This window comes from Pundamilia nyererei, unplaced genomic scaffold (assembly GCF_000239375.1).
Source record: "Pundamilia nyererei isolate P.nyererei 1_Seehausen unplaced genomic scaffold, PunNye1.0 scaffold00089, whole genome shotgun sequence".
Classification (NCBI taxonomy): domain Eukaryota; kingdom Metazoa; phylum Chordata; class Actinopteri; order Cichliformes; family Cichlidae; genus Pundamilia; species Pundamilia nyererei.
The window spans coordinates 42,695-61,021 of NW_005187490.1; the positions used below are offsets into that span (position 1 = coordinate 42,695).

General features: G+C 41.1%; 1 protein-coding gene across 2 annotated transcripts in view; it reads left to right on the top strand.

Moving 5' to 3' along the window:
• spire2 (spire-type actin nucleation factor 2) overlaps nt 1-18,327 on the top strand; it is a 56,745-nt gene that overhangs the window by 26,977 nt on the left and 11,441 nt on the right. Inside the window, exons 2-9 of one of the 2 annotated variants that reach the window (XM_005739041.1) lie at nt 4,668-4,711; nt 5,524-5,916; nt 8,063-8,143; nt 8,244-8,408; nt 9,082-9,168; nt 9,674-9,791; nt 13,186-13,352; nt 15,966-16,188. In XM_005739041.1, coding sequence (XP_005739098.1) covers nt 4,668-4,711; nt 5,524-5,916; nt 8,063-8,143; nt 8,244-8,408; nt 9,082-9,168; nt 9,674-9,791; nt 13,186-13,352; nt 15,966-16,188 — 1,278 coding nt within the window. The remainder of the gene's footprint in view (nt 1-4,667; nt 4,712-5,523; nt 5,917-8,062; nt 8,144-8,243; nt 8,409-9,081; nt 9,169-9,673; nt 9,792-13,185; nt 13,353-15,965; nt 16,189-18,327) is intronic. The other variant, XM_005739042.1, reaches the window with a different exon arrangement.

Sequence of the window (18,327 nt, forward strand, 5' to 3'; positions counted from 1 at the left end):
TATGTATCAGTCATGTACTTGTTTTGAGGCTGTGGCTCAGGTGGTTGAGATGGTCTACGAAAGATTACCAGTGCCAAAGGAAAATCCCCAGCATCCCCCGATTCATCCATCAGAATGCGAGTGTGTGTGCATGAATCAAAGTTTGTTTTCCTTGACCACGAGCATTTGAACAAGCTTACAAATCCAGTAGCATTGCTGAAGACTGATGGTCTGAGTTTCAGCTGTCATGATGTGGCCATTAACTAACATGAACTTGTAGCTAAAGCCGTTCAGGTAAACATGGGAGGCAACGGGTTATTTGATTTGTTTTGATTTAATATTCCTTTATTAGTCCCACAAGGGGAAATTTCATAAGGCTGCCGACCTATTGCACGCAATGGCGGTGCCATCTTACCCTCCGACCATACATACATTACACAAAAACGTCACACGGGGAAGACAGGTCAGAGAGGTATAACAATGGAAAATGCACCACATGAGGAAAGATAAGGAGAGAAAAAATAACTCCCCCCAGACTGAGCTCCAACAGGGAGATCAGTTTGAGAACAGAAAAAAACACCTCTGCACATAGCACATAAAAAAACTCTTAATACACCAAAGAAACACACGACAAGCAACAGGGGTGGGTAAAGGGTGAGAGACAGCCCAATTAGACAGTACATGGCCCGCAGCCTGTGTGCTGGTCTCCTTGATCCACCGTCAGCATCGGAAGGGAATAAGCGTCGAAGGCGTTTGGAGGGGGGATGAGTGTATGTCTGCATGTGTATATATGTCTGTGTGTGTGTGTGTATGTGTCCAAAGTTCAGCTGAGACAGTGTCCTTTGCCCTGCCAGGCTAAGTAAACAGTCTTCCAGCCAACCCAGGTGGCCTTGCATGGAATGGGAAGAACAGTCTAAACACAGTTGTTATCAGCAAGAACCCTGTTATCATGGTTCCGAATAGGTAGGTATCTTCAGCACTCAGGCTCACCCAAGCCCAAACTTCTCATTGCATTCAGAGACCAGTTGATCAAATCCATAATTCTCTTTTAGGTTTTAGAGAACAGACTGTGAGAGAGTGTTCCAGGGAAAAGTAATACAAAAAACACGAGACTAGACAAGGACACAAGAAGCTAAGCAGGGAAGCTAAGGGAGAGGAAAAGGAGGAGAGGAGAAAAGTGAGCATGCATGATCAAAAACATTTGTTGGTCAGGCTGTTTTGTGGGTAAAATATTAGAAAATTTAAGATTTAAAATGAATGACTGACTGATAGAATGATTGTAAATCAAAACTGATTTGTAGGAGATGGGTTTTTTCTTCATCAAGAGCAAGATCAAGAACCTATTGCATAACATATTGTTATGGCTAAAGCTGATGCTAACCATAACCAAGCCCCAGAGCCAAGAATTTGTAATGCCCCGTCTCTGCTATATGCATATGGCTAACTGGGTTATTGCATTTCCCTGAATCTAAGCTGGAGGGCTCTTGGATGCGATTTCAATGCACAATTATCTCCCCCTTTGTGTTTATTGGGTTGTAACTGTGGGAAACAGATGGAGGTATCATTGGTTACACTGTGTGACCCCGGTCAAGTATTATGCAAACCTGTCTGACAGGTTTACTGGGCTTCGTGCTATCGTCTCACCCCTGCAGATAGGCGGTGGTGTGGGGTGTGCATCACAATGGAGAGTTTCTTTTGTCGCCAAATGGAAGCAGCATCTATGTCTGCTCAAAGGAACAGAGAAACTCTCTGTTTGTCTAAGGTTCACATCACGCTCTAAGGGCTCTTTGTTGTTGACATCAGTGGATGCTGTGGCATGCTGACTCGCCCCTCCCACGCATCGATACCAATACTGCAAAAACATCCCTGAAAGGAAACAGCACAACACATCCTGCTAACCAGGATGCGTCGTGCCATAAAATAAAAAGCTGAAAAGTTGGTTTTAATATTTTATAACAAAATAATAACTTCCAACCTTGACTTGAAACATGATTTAATAAACATCCACTGGGAAGAAAGCAGGGCTTGTTAAACCAGAAACAACAAAAACTATTGTGAGCAGTACTACAATGTGCTCCTTTCAACCCATTAGGTTAAGCAATGGCTAGGTGGTGTAGTGCTTTTGGTGGCAATTTGCCATCCATTTCCTACTTAACCTGTTTACAATGCACTTTTGTTGCTTATTTTTATTTACATGTTGAAAATAAAGCCATCAAAAGACTTTGAAATAAAAAACATACAAGCCACTTTCTCCGACATTTAGGCTCATAAACATTTTTCTTTCAAAATTTTTTGGTGAACTTTAACCTAATTTTGCTCTTTAACAAAATATCTTCAGGTATAACATGCTCTCACTCACAGTTTAAAGAAAACCAGTGGAATTTATTCCTCGATCTGAGATGAATAAAAACAAGCTCCCTGGAAAGTAGTCTAACTGTAGTCTAACTGAATCCATTTGGATAATGGGAACTGTGGGTTCCATTACCAGCTTCATCATCTTTCATCTGCTCCATTTAGAAGTTACCACAGTGGCTCGTTTGCCTCCACCTCACGCTATCTCCATCGTCCTCCTCTGTCACACCAGCCCTCTGCATGTCCTCCTTCACTACATCCATGAACCTCCTCTGTGGCCTTCCTCTTTCCCTCCTTCCTGGAAGCTTCATCTTCAGCATCTTCCTCTGCACGTGTCTAAAAAATCTCAGCTTTGTGTCTCCAAACTGCCCAACCTGAATGGTCCCACTTTTACTTATACTTTATTGGTTCAGGAATCATTGGCGCTGGAAGCTAAAAAACCTTTCATGTTTCTTGCCATCGTACCTGCATGGAAAACAAAAGCTTATTGGGAAGTGTTTACAGCTTTCAATTATTTTATTACAAACTCAAAGTCTTCTTTGTTTGTAGTTTTCAAAAATTACTAATGTGCTCGACTATTATATCATTTTAGCACATTCACTCTTCATGCTGTCCTCAGCAGGGCCGAGGCACAAATAATGTTAGGGAACTCCAGTCACCTGCTCAAAAAGCTCTTGATGCTTTCAGGGTTGGTTAGTGTTTTTGTTCTATTGGGGTTCCAATTAGAATCAGCCTTAACTAAGCAGTGTTCAGTTTTATTTGTGTTTCCTAGTCAGAAATGTGACGCTACAGTACTCTCAGTCAAACTGACCCTGCTTAAGAAAGCTCTTAACTGAATTTGTGTCTCTAAGTACTAAAGAAAGGTGCTTCAGTGTTTCCTTTATTGTCTCCTTCAGCAAGGGGGGTGCTTCACCATCCTTTATCAGAGGAAAAGCAATAAAGCCATGCAATCTTTTATGCAGCTCATGATGCAAACTGCTCTGCTGCTGTATTTCCCACCTTGTTTGAAACCATCACTAAACTTTGAAAAACTTGATAAACTCACATGGTAATGTTTCCACTATGTTACTTGTTCCCTCGTGTGAAGAGTGGGAGTGGTCTTGTGTATTTTCTGTAGATAAAGATCATTAGAAAAAAAAAATCAAGCTCTAGTGGAAGTCAGATTTCATTTCTTGTCTTAATTTTTGTATTTCCAGATTTCAGAATCATTAATTTTACTCAAAGACACTGGATGCCTTGATAAATGCAGCAGTTAACAGCATCGTCTCTTCAGTAGAAAGTGGACATTTCTTAATATTTTCATTCACATTTTTGATTAATATATAAATTTTTTTAACCTTGATAGATATTTTCTCAGGCTTCTCCACATTTATGTAGTCTGAGAAGCAGCTGGACCTTAAAATTGTGCTTTTTCGTAATCAATCTTTGTGACGTTGTAGTTTGAGCAAAGTGAAGCAGGGACAGGTGCAAATTGCTTCATGTGCCCATTAACCATGTCTCTGGTGTGTTATATGACAAGTGACGAGCATTAAATGGAAGTGAATCGGGGTGAAAAACGGCTGCTGCAGAAAAGAGTCCTATCCATCTCCATAATCGTACAGCAGAGTGCTTTTAAATATTTATACTGGAAAGGGAAAAACTCAAAAATTACAAATAATAAGTGAGACTGGTTTTGTCCTTTTTTCCTGCCTGAAGGATGTTCCAGAATACTCAAATTTATGTAAAACTAATTTAAATGATAAAATCTGTGCTTTGGGACATTTTAACGAGGCTACATCGGCAGGGGGGGGGGGGACTGAGGGGTGTATTAAAATGTGAGATGTGAACTGCTCAGAACAAATCTTAGTTTAGATTCAAGTTTCAAAAGTTAAGCTCAGTCATTAAAGCTAAAAAATGGGGCAGCACCCGAGAAGAGAGGTGGGGAAAAAAGTTTGTAATAGCATAAAATCAAATCAACAAATGAGCCAGATCCACGACGCAGAGGAGAAGTAGGACAGAACGCCTTAATGTGGATTTACTTGTTGAGAAAATCAACATCTCGTGTTTTGCACGACTGGTTTATTTGTTTTACATTTAGGTGGTATATGAGGTGATATTTTTATTTAGTTTGCTGTATATTAAAATATTGTACAAAGGATTTACTTTATACAATTTATTAGCATTTTTTAAAATCATATTGGAAATGAAACTTTTTAGATGGGTGAAGTGTATAAATCAATATTGCATTTTTTCTCTGTTCTTTAGAGATTGAAAAGGAGTAGGTGTAAAATATTGCAAAATCTTAACCTTTGCAGATTGGTTTTATTGGTTTTATCTTTTTGTTTTTGTCTCTTTAGATGACACTGATGGGCCTCCTCGTTCTCCTGCTACAGAGTGCCAGGTGAGAAAGAAACTCTAGACATAAGTTACTGTCAGGCTTTTCAAAGATGTGCAGTACTTTTTTGTCCCTTGTCCTTGGGGTCAAAGTTGCTGTTACTGAAAACAATGGTAGTTTCAATTCAAATCAGTTTTATTATATAGCGCCAAATCACAACAACAGTCACCTCAAGGCACTTTCATATTCCAAGGTAAAGACTCTACAAAGTTAAAAAGAAATCCTAGCAGGCTGTCTGAATGTTATGGGCAAGCATTTGGCGACAGTGGAACGGAAAAATCCCTTTCAACAGGAAGGCAGGGATTAGGACAGTGAGACAACATCGCCACCTTCAGGTTAAGTTGTAATCACAATTTTACAGTGGACCCACTGTAAAAATTAAATAAATAGATGATAATAATAATAATTACAAATCTATAGTAGTTGGTGGGGGAAAAAAGGAAATTTTATTGTCATTAATTGTTTATTTAATACTTAAATAGTTTTGTATAGTATGAATAACATACTAGTGGGGGATGACTTTACCACGAAAACTGTAAAACTTTAAAAACTGTAAAAATTCAGTGAAAAGTCCAAAATTGATGCCCCTTTTCACATTTTCCAAAGTCATCCAGTCGGCCAGATTGAGTGTTTGCGGTGCTGCTTCTGGCCTCTGGGCCTTATGTTTGACATCCCAGCTTCGCAACAGCAACATGGGTGAAGAATGCTTAAAAGGGAGTCTTATATGTGAATTAGATTATATTTATCTGGACCTGTAAAACAGTTATTAGCAATACTTTTAACTGACTTTCTGTGTTCCTCCTCATTCATCCCTCCAGCTGGTCCACCTGCTCGGCGTGGCTATCTACCGAGCCCTGGATTGGGGGCTGGATGACACTGAGGAGCGCGAGCTCAGCCCACAGCTGGAGCGCCTCATCGAACGCATGGCGGCAGGGGACCAAAGCGGAGGGGGCTACAGCACCGCCGGAAACGCAACAACAGATGAGGGGTACAGTGGACAGGAAGAGGAGGAGGAGGAGGTAGAGGAAGAGGAGGACCGGGAGGGCATAATCAGGCCGGTGTGTACGTTCCGCCAGGTGATGGCGCTGTGTGCATCTCGACTGGCAAACCCAAGTCTGGCTCCGGAGCACTACCAGGCCGTCTGCAGGGCTCTGTTTGTTGAGACCCTGGAGCTGCAGACCTTCCTCGTCAAGATCAGAGATGCAAAGGAGGTACGTTGAGTTTGTTATGATCTCGTCATTTTATGTTTTGTTTTTTGTATTCATAGGATAGACTGGAATGTTAAAAAGAAGAAAAACAATAAAGAGTTGACTCAGCAGCGTAATGCTATCTCAGGTTTCAGCTGTCCTTGAAAGAATCAGGTATGTGCCACCTGTAAACAGGTGTAAACAAGAATAATTGACACGCCACAGCTGCTGCTTCAGTGGTGTGCACCGTGTAGTGTTTGTGTGTGCCCTCTAAATTTGAAATTCTTACAGCCTTTCTCCATTAATATTCCTGTTTACATCCTGCAGACTGAAAAATGACTGAAGAAGCCACCTCCACAGTTTCCTCCAACTACTTGCGGCGTGTCACTGCAGTGTTTCTGCTTTTTGGTCGATATTTAGCAGAAACATGGCGCAGAAAACTGTTTACATGAGTACATGCAGATGGTAGACTGACACTGTGTCATTCTAGCAGATCCAGATGAGGCAGAGAGCCTTCACTCCAGAGTTGTTGTTAGTTAACACCTTTCTGTTTCAGCAGCTGTATCTCTACCCGATTTTACCCTCCAACCCAACCCAAAATTTTTAAAAAGGCAGGAGACAGGAGTCAGGCAGGAGTCTCCTTGAGCTGAGACTTTTGCAGATGACATTGTGATCTGTAGTGAGAGCAGGGTACAAGGCGCAGAGATGGTGAAGTTTAGATGAGTTTAAACACTTGACGTCAACCATCCAAAGCAATGGACAGTGCACAAAAGAGGAGAAGAAGAGAGCATGAGACGGGTGGATTTGGTGGAGTGTCAGGGATGACTTGTGACAGAGGGATATGAGCAAGAGTGAAAATAAAATAATTTTAAAAGGATGCTAAAATTGGAGCTTCCAGGCAGGGGGAAATAAACCTCAGAGGAGATTCATGAATGTAGAGAAGGAGAACATGCAGAGGGTTGGTGTGCCCAAGGGCGATGTGAGAGATGCTAGAATAAGATGGAGGCAGATGTTGCAACCCCTAAAGGGAGCAGCCAAATGAAGAAGAAGAAGAAGACAACTGTCTGAATAATTTACTCAGGCGGGGCAACAAAAATGATATGAATGACTTCATATGTATTGTTAGCAACTAACATTAGTGATGGTTTATTAATTAGCATTCACCCAAAATGACACGCTCACAGCTGTCCCATCAAGAACATATGGGAAGACTAATGAATGTAGACTTTATTCCGAGTCAGTCAGTGCAATATGCTGTAATTCTGCTTTTCACAACTTGATATATTATCAAGTTTTTGACTTGCTTACATCTTGATAGGTTTTCTGAAAAATTCCCAAAACATCTCTATCACAAATACTTCAATTGATACTTTCATGTACGATTCTTAGGTCCTAAAACAGTTGAAGTATTAGTGGACTTGCAGATGCTGAAAGCAATTAAAATGTCACATCAGCAGCTGAAGTGTAAACACTTCTGACAAAACACTGACAAATTGATTTGTGGAGGCTTTTAAAATAAGTTAAAGTTATTCAAAGAATTCAGGGGGGGGGAGAAGCAGGATGAGCTGGAACGTTTGGTTTTCATGGCCTTTATAAATGAATTTCTGTAAATAAGCTTTGGGTAACTGGATTTGTCTCCAGTGTCATATTTAACCATTTTAAACCTTTTCTAAATTTGTAAAGTCAACAGAATCTCTGCAGTAATTTATGTTAGAGCAGGGCTATATGGCCAAAAATATTTATCACGATATACATTTGAAAATTTGCAATAACAATATAACTGACAATATAATTGACGCGAGACAAAATACAACTCCACAACTTTATTAGTGCAAAAAAAAAACCCATCAATGTATTTTCACTTAAACAAGCAGCTGTTTTTTATGTGCATTAAAGTTATATAAAAATTTAACAGTGCAAATGCAAATTCCTTGCTGACAGTTTAACCAAAAGGCATTTCCAGTGGAAACTCGTCGACATATCCTCAGCATAACCATGTATAATATCCACAAAACTTAAAAAGAGGTTATACACACACAATACGGGAATATTATGTTGAAGCACAGACCTGCTTTACTTACTATAGGTGGATGTGGGCATGTTTTAGAGATAAAAATCAGTCGTCATGGACAACTGCTGCTGTCTACAAAAAAATGTTTTTGTTGCCCAGATGCTGAAGAAGATCTCATCAGAGGAATCTCTGGAAGACAGATCCACGGCTGAACTGGACACTCTGAAACACAGAGACTGGGTGAGGGGAGAATTCAGTCTGTGACAGGGAGGACAGCAGTGTTGTTGCTCTGACACATGCACATGAGTGGTGTTGTTGTTTGCGTATTGCTTAATGCCAGGCCCGTCTGTGGGTGCAGCTGATGAAGGAGCTCAGGCAGGGAGTGAAGCTGAAGAAGGTGCAGGAGCAGCCGTTCAACCCGCTGCCCACCGAGTTCAGCCTCACGCCGTTCGAGATGCTCATGCAGGACATACGAGCTCGCAAGTTCCAGCTACGCAAAGTTATGGTGAGAGTTCAGACATGATGTAAAGAAGCTGAAATCAGTGGAGCTGTTTTTGCAGAGTAAGCACTTAAAGCTCTGAAATGTTTTCACTGGAAACTTGATAGGAGTCATCTCAGGGCAGACAGGAATCAGACTAGAGGCCTTTTTCAGGCACCTTACTGCATCATGCATGTATTGTAAATTGGCTTCACTGCAGAAAGAAAATGTTGTATGGGAGGCATGCATGTGGCAGTGAATCATCTCGAGGCCTTCTCCACAGGCAGATGCATAATTCAGCTTTACAATGCAAATATTAATAAAGGCCTTTCTCAGCCTTCTGCTGTTTTGGCAGCAGCTGCAGTTTTTTGAAAATACCAGCAGATTACAGCATGTGCTGTGACTGTGATTACAATTTCTATTTAACTTCTATACATTATAATGAGTATAGTATGGTGAGAGAGTCGGATATTTCTAATGTTCTGTTGTAGTTTATAGGCAGCTTTGGATTCCAGAATATGCTCCTGGATGTGTGGAGTCTGTTTAATCTGCTTTGACTATGTGATGTTTATAACATGTTGCAATGTACTTTGATCAAGAGGCCAAAAAAGAGTCGCTGCTATCCGTCTTAGCCTTCTGTCTATCTTGACAAAAGTTAGACTTAGGAAGTAAGCTCTGCATTGTTTCCTGGCTTATTCAGGTGGACGGTGATATTCCTACTAGAGTGAAGAGAAATGCTCATGAACTGATCCTGGATTTCATCAGATCAAGACCTCCACTTAAACCAGTAAGTGGGTTTAGGGGTTTTTTCCTCTCTCTGCGTTCTTGGCTAGCTTAGTGTTAGCACGCTGTCTGTGCAGGTGCTTGCAGAGAGCTGAAGTTATGTTAGCAGTGTAATGCTTCTGTCATGATGCAGTCTCCACTTTACCATCGTGCGCTCGTGTTTTTGTGCAATAAAAATAAAAACTTCCTCCAGTGGACAATGTTTAGTTTAGCTTTTTTTTCTTAATGCTGCCCTCTTTGATACATGCTAATAAATAATACTTAGATGTCCAGTAAATGTCTTATTTTTGTTTGGAAGTTTATTAAGCCTCATTTCTAACATTCACTGATATCATAGCACAGTGCTGTTTTCTTCTGTGTGGTTGTGTCATGGTTTTTAAATTTCAACATCTGGACATGGACTGCATAACCTGTACTGAATAATCAAAATCTCTCTTCAAAGTACAAAAGTAATATACTTATATTTATTTCTCACTCGTGGATGTGACCTAATTGCCTCTCTTCTTTAGGTTTCAGAGCGCAGCCTCCCTCCTCCTCCCCCACAGCAGCAGTCCCTCCATGACCGGGTCCTGGCTGAGATCAAGCAGGAGAGGAAGCTTAGACCAGTAGTTCCACCCAGCTCGAGACGTAAGGGAACAATCTTTGATCCCGGGGTGTTGATAGATAAAACGAAATAAACAGAACAAAGAATGCCACTAATCAAAAGGAGGTTCAAAAGCTCTGCATAGATTTGCATTTAGAGATTGTTGTTAAGACACAAAGTGCCAAAGGAGACCTGAGAGTCCTGGTTCACAGGCTTAAAGCGTGTGATACAAGTAAACCTAATTTCTGCTGTTTGGTATCCCTCCACTCAGTTTGGATAAGCTGGGAAAAGAGAGTTTGGACAGGTTTCATATTGCACATTTCACCATAGCATTTGCTTTTGCCCAAAAGAGATACCAGGTACCAAGAACTGGGTGATTAAATAAACTTTTATTTTCAGTTTGATGTTTGGCGAAAACCAAACACACGCCATCAGCACAAATACCTCAAACCAACTTCAAGCACGGGATGATTTGTGCTCATTTTGCATCCACATTTTCCCCGGGTACTCTAAAAGTAAAGAATCAAAGTGCTGCGGTGACCCAGTCAAAGTCTAAACCTCGACCTGACTGAAATACCACAGAGAGCTGCGCATAAAAACCTCAGTGAGCAATGCTGTAAAGAAGATTGGGCCAAAATTCTCCCACAATGGTGTAAGAGACTGATAGTCACAAAGACAGCAATTACAGTTATTTGAAGAGGGAAATCCATGTTGTTATAATTAAGACGTAAAAGTAGTGACTGAGGTCACAAACCGACCAGGAAAGTGCTTACAGGAAAGAGGTCAATGATCAAGTGAGCATTTTTTCCTTTCCTCATGGACGCCTGCATATTCTCTAGTTCTTTTTATGGCCACAAGAGTCGCCCCCTGCTGACCATTAGAAAGAATGCAGGTTTAAGGCACTCCTGCCAAAAATGCCTGTACCGACCCAAGGCCTTCTGCAGGTCTTTCCCAACTTTATTTTTCACACTCCACCACTGCACTGTTTAATAAAGGCAAAAATATACAAAAAAAACAAAACCCTTCTCCCACTCTGCAATCCATATCCCAGCAAACAAACACATGGTTTAATTTTTTAGACCATATTTTAGAAGCAGTACACTGCTAATAGTCTTTAACAAGAATGTAAATATCATGGAGAGAATGTACGGTCAGGTATTTTATTAGGCATCAGGGACCTGTGACTGGGTCATTCCAGCAGTAAAGATAAAACACAGATCGTTTTTACCATGTAAAGTGTGATCATTAAGTTAACTTTAACATTGAGTTAAAAAACAAACAAACAAACATATTCATAGTCTCCTTGGACAGGGCTTTAATAACCTGCTGCTATTGTTGGGTCACTCCCTGAGTGTCACCATGAGCCTAAAACCAAGGCACCGAGCAAGTATCAGCTTCTCTGTCAAGCTGGCCCTATTTTCGTTATAAGGACCATCACAGGGGACGAGAGTTGGGACTCTGTAATGGTTTTAAAACCCTGTCAATGACCTAAAAACTGAGCTCGCTTGTGTAGAGTCCAGCTGTACCATGCAAGCTGCAAGCTGCTGGATAGAAAGACCTACAAAGTACTTCTTTGATAAAGTGGTTGCATATTGTGTTTTGTTGTTCTGACTGGATGCACTTGCAGAATAAAGCACTCACAAGTACATATTAAACTACTGCCTAATCTATTGTTTGTATATAGATTAAGTAATGAAAGTTTATTTATATTGTCAGAAACCTCATCAGTCCTTGCAAGTGCTCAATAATGTTCTCATTATAATGAATATTATATTTAAATTTAAGCCTGTCTACAGCGTGTGTTTGTTGATCTAGTTGGCTTGCAGCTGCATGCAGTTGCCCTTTCAGAGGTGAATACAGTTGCATTAAACTGATGAAATAATGGCATCATAGTGAGTCTGGACATTCTGTACTGTAGCTTTTGAGAGTCACAACAATACTTTTCTATTTAGAGCTGCAGTACACATGAAGGTCATCTCACGTTTCATAAATATTGACCTGCTATTTTCAGACCAAGGTCAGCGTGTTTTAGTGTGCGGACTGTTTATAAAGCAACAGTCCGCAGAGACTGAAATTAGTCAACTGGGACTGGCATGCTTTTATTCAGAAAGAGGAATCGAATGTCTTGACTTGTATCTGAAGGGAGTTTTTTATGCTGATATGTCTGTGGGTAAAATACAATTTAAGAATTAAAGTCAATCACTTGCTTTGTGCTTTTAGAGGACTTCCAATTACTGCTGTGTAAATGCAGACTTTAGAGTTATTTTCGAAACCATCAACCATCAAACCAATGAATTTAGCAGGTTTTGGCTGATCCACACACATTTATTATTATTTCTTTCCTTTAGTTTTTACTTATACCACCTTAAAAGTTTATGGAAGCATGGATTGACTGGCTACTTGGAAAAGTCCAGTATTTGTGTTGTTTTTATCCTTTTTTTTTGGTCTCCTCAAACTCCTACAGGATTTTTTCAGCCATTTAATAGTGGTCTGCTTCTGCAGGGACTTTGTAAAGAAGTTGTACTCTCAGTTTTGTGACAGAAAGGTGTTGATGCTGTTAATTGTTTTAGCTTGCTTTATTGTATATTTACCTTAAATGGACCAAAGTGCTATGACACCTACGCATTAGACCTACCGGAGCTGTTTGGACATAAAATCCATGTCGTGAAGCTCCCAGTGGACAGCTTTTGTGCTGATGTTAATGCCACAGGAGGAATCTATGAGGGAATAAATCTGTTGCAAGTGTGACGTGCTGTTATAGTATTCAGTGAACTCTTTTTAATAACCCATTCTTTCACAAATGTTTTTCAAAGGCAGACTCCAGGTGAGGTGTTTGATCTTATATGCCTGTGCCAATGAGGCTGAAAACACCTGAATTTAAAGATTAAGAGGTGAGGTCCATATAGTGTATTTGTAGGAATTTCAGTGTGAATAAATTTGGATAGGGCTAAAATTTAAATTAATCACAGTTAACATGATTCACTGAGGTTTGTGGCAGGTGGTTTAGGACAAATTGAGCCATAATATTACATCAGAACAGCACGTCTCATGTCATTGTTTGTAACCACTGGCTGGTTTTTGTTTTTTTTTTAATTTTGTTGTTTTTTTGTTATTTTTGAACGAAGAGCAATTTCAGAATTGGCTCGGGGGGACTGTCAAAGTTATGAGTTTGGTGCCAAGGCTTTTGCTCCGGCCTGGAGCTTTTCACTGAGTCCTCACCAAGAATTTGCTGTTCTTGGAAGGTCGTGATGCCTATGAGTATTAACCCTTTCTGACAATATGAACAAAACTGAAAACAGAACCTTTCTGCAACTTATGGAATAAGGCGGAGCTGCTTCATTGCACTGACTCCAAAGTGGTACACAGGGTGCGTCTGATTACTCCCTTCTGATCTCAGCACACCTGAGATTTTCTGGTTTCTGGTTTCTCTTCCCTCAGCATTTGGCTCTCTGCCCTGTCTGGCTCAGACGTGTCCCTGCAATGTCAAATCCACTTCATGCATCGACCTATCCGTGTCGGAGCTCGGACCCCGGCCACCAACCCGTCCTCGCATCCTGCTCAAGGCCCCGACCCTGGCCGAGATGGAGGAGATGAACATATCAGAGGTGAGCTGGAACTCTGTGATCTTGAAGGGGAATAGGAAAGTGGGCTCAGTGTTGTTTTTAACAGCAGCACACGCTCTGTTTCCCAATCTAAGTGGGTTAAGATTCCTCTCTGAGGAGGAAAATGAAACAGTGACTGGGAAGAATCGCTTTCTCTTTTGCACAAAGACTCAGCAACTTGGGAAATTCTTTCTTTCTCTCTTCTTGCTCTTGCTGTGTTACATCAAACATTAAAGCTCCCCTACGCTTTAGCACTTTAAAAAATATCCTCACATGTGCATGGGGGGAGATATCTGCAGGTCAAAACTGACTGCTGCTTAATCCAGAGGGAATGACATGTTTACAGTCTGCCTCCTCAGTCCTTTCTTTCATTTTCACCTTGCTTTCACATTTCATATTATACCACTGCTACGTGCTGCAAGTTTTTGGTTAGGAAATGTGGCATTGGGTATATGTCACAATCTCTCTCCTGCTTCTTTCCTTGCACCAAGTACATCTGTGACGGTTTAACGAGTCTCTCAAGCGTTTTAAACCTCGTCTGTGGCCATCCTGTAAGGCACTGCAGACAGCAACTACTTACTGTAATATCTCAGCTGTTCCAAACTAATTTAAAGTAGATTATAGTTTAAACTGTGCAAACATTTCCACAGGGGTGATGTTTTCAATGTTACTCTGTTTGAATTGACCAGGAAAATGAGTCAGTTTGGATGGGATTAACATTAGCCCGGGATTCTAGGATTCCTGGAAATTTGACTTTTTGTCCAAATAGGATTTTCATTTAAAACTACAGGATGTGCTTCAGAGGAGGGGCCTCCAGAGGTTCATGCAGCTATTTTGCTCATTTCCAGTTTCTCCCTGTGGCTCTGACAAATGAGTAGAACCTGAACAGAAATTCAGAACAAAGGGCCTCCACCAGCCCCCTGGTGGAGGCCACCAGTTTGAGCACCCTGCCCTTAGAGCAGGGGTGTCGGACTCCAGGCCTCGAGGGCCGGTGTCCTGCAGGTTTTAGATCTCACCCTGGGTCAACACACCTGAATAAAATGATTAGCTCATTACCAGGCCTCTGGAGAACTTCAAGACAAGTTGAGGAGCTCATTTAGCCATTAAATCAGCTGTGTTGGATCAAAGACACATCTAAAACCTGCAGGACACCGGTCCTCGAGGCCTGGAGTTCGACACGTGTGCCTTAGACGGAAGACTCACAAGTGTCCACACGATCTGCCAGTGCCACACATCCCATTTACTGTCTATTTAAGCAGTTGTGTTTAGAGCTCCTCCTTTAGCAGTGAGATCTAGTCTGCAATACCTCTATAAACGCATTTTTGTGGCATTGTTTTCCTAAAGTATCATGCTTGTTTGGCTTTAAAACCTGAGAGCAGAAATGTCCACATGACACTTCCATCCAATTACATCAATACATTCCATCAATATTTAATTCCTATAATTAAATATTTTGTCCTGATGAAAGTGGAAGAGACCACTGACGCCCACAGGGTACAAGCACACGAGATCCTAACCCAATCAAAGCACCAACTGTCAGAATATGTTTTGTAATAATAGTAGTTTTCCCTCTTTAAGACTCCCATAGACTTATGGCATTGTAGGATTTTGCTTTAATTTATCAAGTGTGTGTATATAAGGTGTGTCAGCTCATACATTAATATCAGAATGCTTATTTAATCCCACAAAACTGGACCCAATGCTGGCAGGCTCTCTTATGGTCTGTAATTGATACTCAGATTCAGAGAGCAACACTATGTTATTAAATCTCCTTAAATATATTTAAAAACGTGTTTTTAGTAACCTGTTGTCAAACTTTAGGGTGCAGCTCTCCTCACATCTTTCTTCCCACTCTGGGGTAAATTTCCCAGACAGGCCTGCATAGTGGTGTTAAATTTCTGTTTGACAAGCAAAAACTAATTTTCACTTCCTCCATTTTCACTCAAAAGCTAAATGTCACACTGAACTGATAAAATGCAGGAGAATAAAAAGGGATCCTCCTGCTTAAAAAAAAAACAAAGAAAGAAAAAGAAGGTCATTTCAGGTGGAATTGCTACTGAGGAGTCTCCCATATTCCCGTACAATATCCATCTGAGCTTAACGAATTGGTGAAGTAAACCAGCACTAAGTTAATAACCCGCTCTTGTGGTGCGTCTATAAAACTTCGCAGACTGTATATTGCTTGGACCCAAATGGGGTCCTGACCTTTAGGTTGAGAAGCTTTGAGGAAGACTAAAAGCTTCATAATTAAATTGAATGTTTGAAGGTTTTCGGAGTGAATCTGCTGTTCCTCCGTGTCAGCTGCTTACTTTTTGGCGTTTTCCAGCCACATATCAAATTCAGTTTCCTAAAAACAGCAAATAACATATTAGTTAGCTTAGTTTTGCAAGGTACTGGATTTATTCTGTCCTGGGAACACACAGGATCCTGCAGGAAGAGCTGGAAAACACTGCTCAGGATAGATGCATCCTAAACTGTGAAGAAAATTGAGAATTAAAGCTGATAGATCATTATTATCTGGTGACTTCTCTTTACTTTCTTCCTGCTCATCTCCCTGGTCCCTCACTTTTCCTCCCCACCCCGAATCTTTCCTCACCCACCACCTTTCCACCAAAGGAGGAGGAGTCTCCAGATAATGGGGAGCTGCGGAGGACCGAGAGCTCCCCGATTCCTCTGAAAAGAGATCGGTCCTTCTCGGAGCACGACCTGGCTGTGCTCCGTGGGGAAATGCTTCCTTCGCTCTCTGAGTCGGCCCAGCTGAGCGGGGTGGTCAAGCTGAGGGTCGACAGGCCTCGATCCAGGACTCTAACCAGCGCCGGTGCTCCTCCTCATCACAGAGGTCAGAATGTCCTCTATGCTAGTACTCAAATGCGTAATTCTTTATGTCTCTAGGTGCTCTCTGGGGTTTTTTTCCAAACTATGTTGGTTACACACTACTCTCTAGAAAAACACTAATTGAAATTAAACTTTAAATGAACAGGTGCGTCTGAGTTGACAGGTACTGAACTGTTACCATATAACGATGGACCCTGACGAGCTGTGCTGTCTCATTCAGAGGACTGAAAAGAAGCTGCAATCAGTTTTCAGTGCAGTCCCACAGCTTGTTGTGTATTCAGCCTGCACTGAGCAGTGTGGCAGTGCTTCACAATCACCACCATTCAGAAGTTGTCTGTGAATTAATCCCAGCCAAGCACTGCAGCAGCTCATTTTAGGGGGTTAGAGCTTCCTGTTTGAAATAAAATCACTAGTGATATAAGCTGTTTTAAGAGTCTCCTTGTTATGAAAGTCTTCAGACTCTGATCCAGCCGTGGCTGATGATTCACCTGTCTGCAATGCTAAGTCTCCTCCCATAGGGGGAGACACAGGGCCAGTTTTTGAGCCTTCAAGGAGAAAAAAAAGTGGGATTAAGCAGCAAGTTTCTAAACGTGACAGAGGACAAGTCCTGGGGTCTCATTTATAAAAGAGTGAATTAGTATCCAGATTAAAAGCATACAAAAATCAGATACGTGGATACATTCAGGCAAATACTCCTTAATAAATGTGTGCACGTGCTTTGTATCCCACCCTCTAAACACCTACATTCAACCATAAACACCTCATGACTTTTAATACGTAAAAATGAGGCCGCTGATTGGTTCTTAAAATCACATTGACCTCTGGCACTCACCCACCCACGATATCATGTGATCAAAATCATCATTTGTAAATGTGATTTTCATGTTTGGTTTAACTGTAAACTTAGCCTACGTTACTCATAATGAGGACGTGCAGTGTAATGATGTGCGAGAACTGCCACTGGCTTTATTTTCAGACTGTGCATGTGTGATGTGCTGATGATGAGCCAGGTGAGGATGGCCAGTCTCCACTCGGTCCTGTGGGTCTGTGGGTCTGTGGGCAATCACGTCCCCTGCAGAGAGTTTTGTTACTGAATAAATGAAAATCTTTGAGTCATTCCAAATCACTCTAAAATACTTTAAAGCTGCGCGATGTTATCTTGCATTTAACCAGTGAAGGTAATTGTTGACTTGAGGTGAAAAGCACTCTGTGTATTGATATGTCAAGCTGCCAGACTTCCCTGAATCCTGCCATCGTTTCACCTGCTGTGAGCTACATGATGTGGAGAGCATGCAGTCCGATCAGCTCCTTTTTTTGTGGGGTCCGTCATTAAGATGGAATATACGATATATCATAGTTTTAGTAGCAAAACATCACCAACTAAACTTCTAGGATTTTGAACTACAACAAGCACTGGTTACCTGGATCTTTTATGTGTTTTCTTATTGGCTAAACACTTAAGGGTCATGTCATCATGTGGGATAGGTGGCTCATCAAAACAGGTTACACTATATGAAATTCTCAAACTGAAAACATTTTTCTGCAGTGAATCATCAGGAAACAGAACGCGTCCAAGGAAGCTGTGTTTCTTTCTGTTACTCTTCGTCACCTGCATGAAATCTGTGCAGTCCTGCTGTTGAAAATGACAACAAATCCCATGATATTGATGCTCGGAAAAAAAGTTCTGACCAAAACCTTAATCGTGACACAAATCTGAAAGAGTTTATCAGCCCTGGAAACTTAATGTGGCTTTGTCTGCTCAATATCTGGCTCACCTCTCTGTATTATAACAATAATACTATATTCAACAATAGGGAACGTGTACACCATACAAGAAATATGAGTAAAGCAGTACAAAATAAGATGTAATATTGCGTAGTTCAGCGGTTAACAAGCACAACAGAGTTTAGCGCATTGCACAGTGTGGTTGAAACCTGAGATATATCAGGCCTGCCTAACGTATCTGTATACACACATTACAGGGAGTGCAGAATTATTAGGCAAATGAGTATTTTGTCCACATCATCCTCTTCATGCATGTTGCCTTACTCCAAGCTGTATAGGCTCGAAAGCCTACTACCAATTAAGCATATTAGGTGATGTGCATCTCTGTAATGAGAAGGGGTGTGGTCTAATGACATCA